Genomic DNA, 8,725 nt, shown 5'->3' with positions numbered 1-8,725 from the left:
ATATAGAAAAGTATGTACAAATTAGATACACAAAAATAATAGTTTCCCTCTACCCCCCCAAGTGGAAACAGCAGACACAATTTTGTAAAGATAGTAGAACGATCTGTTGATTATTTAAAAAAAATTTTTTCTGAAAATAAAGATCACATACATAATAAATCAGTATTTATAGTAACCTAATTTAAAAAGCATTTCAACAACGTTAATTTTTGTGTCTGGCATATATGTTATCTCCTATGCTCACACGTGTGTGCACGCGCACTCACACACACGTGTGCCTCTCCTTCCTCATTATCCAGCTTGAGGAGAGAGGCAACTGACAGGGACCCAGGAAGCAAGGGTGAAGAAGCTCCCACTTCAGATGGGTTCTGAGACAATTTTCCCCTTCCCTCAGGCTGAGATATTCTGCCATCTGTTTTGATTAAACCTTTCAAAATTCAACTTGTGTTTTTCCTTCCATTCCTTTGAAATCTCCTCTAATTCAACTGTCTTTAGGCTTTCTTCTTTCCCTTAACCACCATCTGGTGCTTCTATTAAAAAAAGGAAAGAAAGAAAGAAAGAAAGAAAGAAAGAAAGAAAGAAAGAAAGAAAGAAAAAGAAAGAAAGAGAGAGAAAACACATACAATAAACACTTTGAGTTCCTTGGAAGAAAGGTATAATGATGAGGATAATTTATTCCCATAGTGAGGCCCATTACTATTTCCATGGCAACAGACTGTGATGTTCTGAACATGGGACTTTGTGATCATCACAAGAACAGGATGGCAAAAGGCCCTGCTCAGACTCTTTGTCCTTGTGGATTGTTTGGGTAGTCACCCTTGGTGGCTCCCGGTTGTCTACAGAATTAAGTCCAAAGGTCTTAGCATGGCATTCAAGGCCTTCTCAGTCTGGTCCAATCATTCTAGGCTCATCATCTATTAATCCCAGAGTCCCTGGTACTCTGGCCATTCTCTACAGCTCACTGTGTCCTGGACATATCACATTCTTTCACACCTCCATGCATTTGCCTCTGTCATTTCTCCTTACAATACCCTCCCTCTACTTCCTTTTTTTTTTTTTTAACCTAATGAAATCCTCCTTATCCTAAAGGTTTAGCTCAAATGTCACCTTCTAGATGGACTCTTCCAGGGCTCGCCCAAACAACAGAAATAACTCTTTTCTGTGCTCCCTACATTTTGCTCAAACAGGTATAGTGACACCTAACTTTTTTTTTTTTTTTAGATTTTATTCTTAAGTAATCTCTACACTCAACGTGGGGCTCAAACTCACGATTCCAAGATCAAGAGTCGCATTCTCTACCAGCCGAGCCAGCCAGGTGCCCTGACCCCTAACTCAAAAAAAAAAAAAAAAAGTTATGTTTATATCTCTTTTATCTGAATTTGAATTATTTGCTGTTGGGATCTGTAACTGTTTCATTTTTTAGACCACCCCAATTATTTTACATGATTTCTCAAGACGTCCTAAGGGATAGAGGGGCAGGCATTTTATCCCCCTTTTACCATTAAGGTGTGGAAAATGTAAGTGACCTTGATAGGTAGGAAGTGGAAGAGCCAGAATTTCACTGATAGAACGGAAAGACCGTGGACTTTGGAATCAGGCATATCTGGGCTCAACCCAACCTTCCCTTCCTCTCTAACCTGTTTCTTCACCTTGAAATGAAGATTACATGACATCACGTATGCGAAGGTGTGTGCCACATAATCACCACTCAGGTCATGGTAATGTTCTTCTTTCCCCCTTTCTAGAAGCATCTAGAATCAAAATAAAATTTTTCTTCCATTTTTGTTTCCCAAATTTTTATATGGTGCTGAAATTCAGATGAAGAAGCAAATGAATGTCATTAGCATCTCCCGGGGAGGGGGGGGGAATAATATTTGCCTTAATTCCCTTATCTGGAATCTGGTACAGTGAGGGAAGCTACCTAACAGAGTTGTTGTAAAAATTAAAGGAAGCAATGTATGGATACCTGAAGCTCTGATCACAGCATTTGGTATGCAGTTAAGGACTCCGGATGTTCGCAATTAAAGTATTACTATTTACCTCATTAGCATTATTATTATTATTATTTGGGGCACAGCAGAACAATAGGCCTGTGAGAATGACAGAAATTAGCAAGACGGTGTCTCACGACTCTGTCTTCATGCTTTTCCCCCCATGGCCTGCCTCTGGACACCCCAGCGTCTGCACAGTCATTTCCTCCTATTAGATTGTAGGTTTTAGATAGGGCTTCTGTGCCTTATCTGCAATTCTCTCTGTTGGGTGGACCCAAAACAAAGCCTTTCAGAGGAGGAGGCTTCAGTAAAATGCTGAATGATACTTCTCCAAAATGAGCATGAAGACTATGAAATGAGGCTCAAAAGCCTCTGGCTTTCTCACCATCATTAAGATGTTAATTTTCATGGCGGGTAAGCCATTTTGGGGAAGGTTGCACATATCAATAGGTTACTGGACGGAGCCTTTTGATACTTTAGGTAGTTAAACTTGTAATGTTTCCTTAGGGGACATAGATGATTCCCAGATTAGAAGACAGACACCTTCTGATCTCTAGGGGATATGGGAGGATCTAAAGAAATGGTCCTGGGAAACACGTCCATCGGGTATCAAGCACAGCCCCACCCGGATGATCCAGTGGCAGGATCACTTAGATAATCATGCAGCGTATACTTTATTGAGTAAATCCTTCATTTCAGGCCCAGTGTTGAACCAAGCAATACCATGAAATCCTGTTTAAAAACCTGCAGTCTCCTCCCTCCTACCCCACCAAACCAAGCACCTAATGAGAAAGAATATTACTACGTTCAGATAAAGGAAATATAGCTCAGGGTGTTTAAGTGACTTGCCCCAATATCACACTCATAAGTGACAGAGGAAGGAATTAAACTTCACCCAAGTCTCCAAGATCCAGGGCTCATACACTTTCCCTGATGCATCTCCCTGGCTCCTGGGACCACTTGCAGGGTCCCCAAGATTCATTGCTAGTGATCACATCCCAGTGGCAGGGGCTGGCCAGTCTGTCCCCTTATTGTCCATCATGCTACAGTTAAGAATTAGAGTTAGCTTTGTTGGCTCTCCTTCTGGCCATCACTTAAATTGTGGCATCTGGTCTGTGCCTTCTTAGGAATGGTCAAGGCCCACAACACTCAGGGTGCAAAGGATCACAGGAAGGAGATTTGTGGTGTGGTGTGTCTTTTAATAGTTTCCTTTTTAGAATCACCCCCCAACTTTTTTTTCCTTTTTTTTTTTTTGGTTACAGCTGGGGTAGGGTGGGGGGCATTGATTCTGACTCACCACACACTTTGAGAGGCTCTGACTCATCTCAGCTCTGGTGTTCTTCCAACTCTGTTCAGAACACTGTGGGTGCCCTTCCCCAGCTGCCCAGGAGCAGCCAGACCCGTTCAGATGTGCTTGCTTCAGCCCTAAATGACACCAAGTTCATTAGTAAATTAGACACACACACAAGAATCAAAGACTCCCCAGCAACCAACAGGGCTTAGGCAAGTTTTAGACTGCGTTGAAGCCAAGATTAATGTGCAATACCATTAGAATGAATTAACCGCTTTGCATTCAAGCATGCAGTTTACAACCACATTGGTAATATTATTGATAGTTAAAGGTTTATCTTAAAGTTTAAAAACTTATAAAAGTTACCTATAAATATTAAATGTTAGTTGAAACTTAACCATAACTTTTAAAGTTAAGTATAAGTTGAAAGAAATAAACTTCTCTGTATTCATTATTCTATAGCGCTGTATCATAAAATATCCGTCCTAACTTGGGGAATTTGTAAGAGATCACATTTATCAAAAGAAGCAAGCTTTAACTGCTTAACTGCTTAAAGAATTACCCTTTGGCTATTCCCAGATAGTAAATGGCAGGTGTTTCTTCAAGTACATAAAGGGCTCCAAGTTCATTTAATTGTTCCTGATTGCTATTTTAATCACTATGCAGTGACTCCATTTCAAAAAAAGAATTTTGCATTTGGTAGAATTTGGGTGTTACACTGTCTTTTCTTTCCAGGAGGCTGTTCTGGTTCACCCTCCAGCAGAAGCTTTTCCCTGCTCACTTATTGTCAAGAGTGCTTTGCTGCTGACTCTAACTTGTAAACCTTCAATTTCCAGCATGTATCATCTCTGTGAGGTGGTTTTTATATTATATCAAAAATGGTCTCATCTGATAGTGAGTACCCTGCACAACAGCAATGAACGACTTCCTTTTGGGGAAAGTTGGCTTTCTCTCCACTTCTAAGAACAGATGTTTGTGCGTTTTGACGAACCCCCATCCAGCATCTCTGACTTGCCTCCTTTGACATCAAGCTTCTTGTTTCCTAACACCTTCCACTTTAACTTCCTGTACCTTTGCAATGCCGATTTGCAAAGATAGAGTTATAGGCGGATAGTAGGATTTCTGTTACCTCCCCTGGCCACATATTAAAAATGTTTCCTAGTAATTTGTGTTCTGCAAGAAATGAAACTGAGCCACAGTTCTGCAGAAACTTGATAATGTCCTCCCTCGAGGACTCTCCATTGCTCAGCCTCCTGGGGACCAGCACAGAGATCTCTCCCCCACCCCCCTTGAGGGCCCTCAGCTCCTATATTTTAGATGTCTTTGGAACCAGGGAGTTTGGTAGGACAAAGGATGTTTTAAGGATTTAAAGAGAAAAGAAGCCGCCTACATTGAACTCATTCCCGTGCCGATGTTATTCCAGTTCCTGCCTCTGACACCGCATGTGTTTGGGCTTTTAGCAGGAATTGTTCTCCCAGCTTTGCTCTGAAATGTAAAGCCCCATTGCCCACTGCAAGTCTTAATGAAAAGCAGCTCATAAGCAAGTTACGTAACCTAATTGTAATCCAGGGATCAGCTTGGTTATATTATTTAAAGAAATAGCATCCATTTTCTGTGACCTGATTTAGAAAAGAAACCGAGGGAAGAAAAAAAAAATACCCACTTCAGCACTCGGCTCCCTGCGCTCATTCTAATGAGAACACTTGTAAATAATTCAGAAAACAATGACTTTTAAGAACATTAAACCCAACTTAGCTCAGGGTTCTATCTCAAAGCAGCTTTAGCTGCTTAAAGCAAGTGATAAATGATCATGAAATACGGAGCTTATTCTTGCAGACGATTTAGTCATTTAGTGAGTTTAATTTCCTCATCAGCTCCACACACGCGGAGCCGGATAGAGGCACGATGCTAGGGAATGCTGAGATGCCCGAGCCCTGCTCTCAGGAAGCTTACAGTCTGGTTAGGGTCAATAATGATGTACCATCACCAGCTCAGTAATTGGAACAAACATACTATAGTAATGTAAAATGTTAACAGTAGGGAAAACAGGGTTGTTGTTGTGGGGGGGTGGGGGGGGGTTTGCAGCAATTCTGTGCTATTTTTGCAACTTTTTTTTAAAATCTAAAACTATTCTAAAAAGTTTATTTTTAAAAACCTGGATAGGGAAACAGTTGGGTACACAAATAGAAATGCATCCATGCTTATTGCCTGGTTTATAGAAATAAAACCAGGCCTACCTAATAGGCAGCTTCGTAAGTACTACGATTGCTTAATGAACTTCAGAAGCACACAACTGGATTAATCATAATACTGATTGATGTTAATAGTGTGCCATGAGTCAAGGACTATGATTAGTTCTTTGGTCTTTTCATAAACCTCATTTAATTGATTGATACTATATGTATTATAATAATATACTAAACCTCCCAGACCCACCTTTCAACCCAAGAGCTAAAAGGCCCCCATGACTTACATTAACTTATGCCTTCTTCTTCCATTGCATTCCCCAACTGTCCCCTCAGTAGTAACCACTCTCTTAAATTTTGCTTCTGTCATAACCTTGCTTTTCTACACATTTTATTACACATATGTTTGGGCCTAAACTTTATGCAAGCTTTATTTGCTTTTGAATTTACATGTTGTCTTCTGGAACTTACTCTTCTGGCTCAACATTATGTTCCTAAGATTTATTAATAATGTTATGATTATAGTTCATCCTTTTCCCTGTCATATAATATTCAACAGCAGGAATGTACCACAATTTATTTCACCATGTCCATCGGTGGTTTCTAAATTTTTGCTATTACAAATGGGTTCTGCCACAAACACTCATATGTGTCTCCTGGGAAATGGGTGCTGACATGGCCATTGAACTAGAGCTTTACGTGATGGAACAATCTCTTTTTTTTTAATAAAAAAAATTGTGTTTACTTAGAAGCATTCAGAATGTCAACAAAACAGCTGCAACTTTTTTTTTTGCAATTACAGAGTGGTATTCAGTTAACAGAACAACAATTATTTCGTAGAAGCTGCATCAGAGACAACTGAAGATGAAAAACTACCATCTCCATATATAACTAATTTGTGCTATGCACCAACAAGAACCTGCTTTAAATTTCCATGCCAGTTTACAACCCCCAAACTGTACCAGGCAAGGTTAGTGGCTATTGAAAATACCACCAGGGGCACCTGGGTGGCTCAGTCGTTAAGCGTCTGCCTTCGGCTCAGGTCATGATCCCAGGGTCCTCGAGGGGAAGCCTGCTTCTTCCTCTCCCACTCCCGCTGTCTCTGTCGAATAAATAAATAAATAAATAAATAAAATCTAAAAAAAAGAAAATACCACCAGGACAGGGCTATCTAAAGACACATTCGGTAGTGTGTTAACTATACAAAAAAAAAAAAAGTAAGATTAAAAACAAATCTTACACAGCCTTGCATTGCAATTTTTTTCTTTAAAAGGAGTGAGTTGTGTACAGGGGGGTTAAATGCTTTATAGACAAGAAAAAAAAACTGCGCTAGAACCAACTTATTCATCATCATCATCTTCTTCATCTTCATCTTCTTCATCTTCCTCCTCCTCCTCATCCTCTTCATCTTCCTCATCTTCCTTCTTTTTCTTGCTCTTTTCAGCATTGACAACTCCCTTTTTTGCCGCATCAGGCTTTTCTTTAGCTCGGTATGCAGCAATATCCTTTTCATATTTTTCCTTCAGCTTAGCAGCCTTCTTTTCATAAGGCTGCTTGTCATCTGCAGCAGTGTTATTCCACATCTCTCCCAGTTTCTTTGCAACATCACCAATGGATAAGCCGGGATGTTCTCCTTTGATTTTTGGGCGATACTCAGAACAAAACAAGAAAAAGGCCGAAGGAGGCCTCTTAGATGCATTGGAATCCTTGAATTTCTTTTTTGTTTCCCCTTTAGCAGGGATGTAAGTTTTCATTTCTCTTTCATAATGGGCCTTGTCCACCTTTGCCATGTCTTCAGATTTTCCTTTCTCTTTAGCAGATATGGTCTTCCACCTTTCTGAGCACTTCTTAGAAGACTCTGAGAAGTTGACTGAAGCATCTGGGTGCTTCTTCTTATGCTCCTCTAGGCAAGTTTGCACAAAGAATGCATATGATGACATTTTGCCTCTTGGCTTCTTAGGATCTCCTTTGCCCATGTTTAATTATTTTCCTCAGCAAGGCACAGAGTCGCCCAGTGCCCGTCTGGCTCTCACTTGCCCCGGCACTGTCTCTATGGAGCTCAATGTACTGCAATGGCTGTCGTGACCGAACGATCTTAAAACAGCATGAGAATCAAAGCTTAGCAGTTCACCTACAGAGATTACATAATGTGTGTCCAGGGAAGAGCATATAATATGAATTCTTCACCTTTCATGCAAAGCATAACAGGAATGATACACTAATTCCATGTCAGTTGAGATTTGATTTGGCTCTACCATGAAATTGAAATTAATATTGGCTTAAATATCCATGTTGCTCTCACGTAAAATATCCAGAGATGAGAGGCCTACAACTGGCATGGCAAGGTCCACAAAGTTGTCATGGATGCTGACTTCTTCCAGCTTTCCAGTTTGCTATCCCGACAGTATGACCTTTGTCTTCATAATCCAAAAGGACTGCTCAACTTCTAGCCCTTATATCTGCTTCTTAGTCAGTAAGAAGGATAAAGAAAGGGGAAAAAATACATCTTCCATTCAAGGATCCTTCCCCCAAATTGCACATGACATTTCTAATGACATCCCATCAACCAGAATGTAGACACATGGCTCAAACCTAGTTTCAAGAGAGGCTGTAAAATGTAGGGTTTATTCTGGGCATCCCTGTCCTCAGCTAAAAATTATATTACTAAAGAAGAATGGGAAAAGGGACTTTGAAGACAATTAGCAGTCTCTGAGAAAATTATCTCAGCTAAAGTGAGAGCAGAAAGGAAACCAACCCAACAAAGATTTATGTTGAAAAGTATAAAGAAAAAATAAACACTGATAATATCACCACCCAGTGGTTACCATCATTAACTTTTTGAGATACATTCTTCCACACTTTTTCATCCATATATACAACCAGTGTGTCCATAACTATACCTATATTTCTATAAATGTATCCACACATTACTTTTAAAGGGACTATTTTAATCACTGCAGTAAGTCAAAGGGAAAGAGAGCCAGGTCGTTTTTCCCCCTTTAAACTCTTAATAAACTTCATGGGAAAAGCAGGATTGGCGTAACTATAGGAAAGAGGAGAGTGTGTCCTATAGTTGCGTGTCTATATGTCTCAGAGTTGCTAATTGGAAAACAAATTCAGCTGCATACAGTGTACTCTGGAATAAGGTTTTAAAGGTGAATTTAAAAGAAAAATGATTAGCCATCCCCGAAAAAGTACAGGCATGTCTTCAATAGGGAAAGTGGCCAGAAAATTTCACGGACACAAGAAATCGGGGG

The 8,725-nt window shown here is 40.1% G+C and overlaps 1 protein-coding gene across 1 annotated transcript; it reads right to left on the bottom strand.

The window, feature by feature from the left end:
* Window positions 1-6,717: 6,717 nt before the first annotated feature.
* Window positions 6,718-8,001, bottom strand: LOC118007649 (high mobility group protein B1-like). The gene has a single exon (XM_035000692.1). The coding sequence runs from the start codon at window positions 7,442-7,444 to the stop codon at window positions 6,809-6,811; it is 636 nt and encodes a 211-aa protein (XP_034856583.1). The 5' UTR covers window positions 7,445-8,001; the 3' UTR covers window positions 6,718-6,808.
* Window positions 8,002-8,725: the final 724 nt, after the last annotated feature.

The sequence above is a fragment of the Mirounga leonina genome, unplaced genomic scaffold (assembly GCF_011800145.1).
Source record: "Mirounga leonina isolate KUSES-001 unplaced genomic scaffold, KU_Mleo_1.0 Mir_125, whole genome shotgun sequence".
Taxonomy (NCBI): Eukaryota; Metazoa; Chordata; class Mammalia; order Carnivora; family Phocidae; genus Mirounga; species Mirounga leonina.
This window is presented reverse-complemented; position numbering and strand designations above follow the sequence as displayed.

Coding starts and splice junctions, on each gene's coding strand:
- LOC118007649 (XM_035000692.1), bottom strand. CDS start 7,444: ATGGGCAAAGGAGATCCTAAGAAGCCAAGAGGCAAAATGTCATCATAT.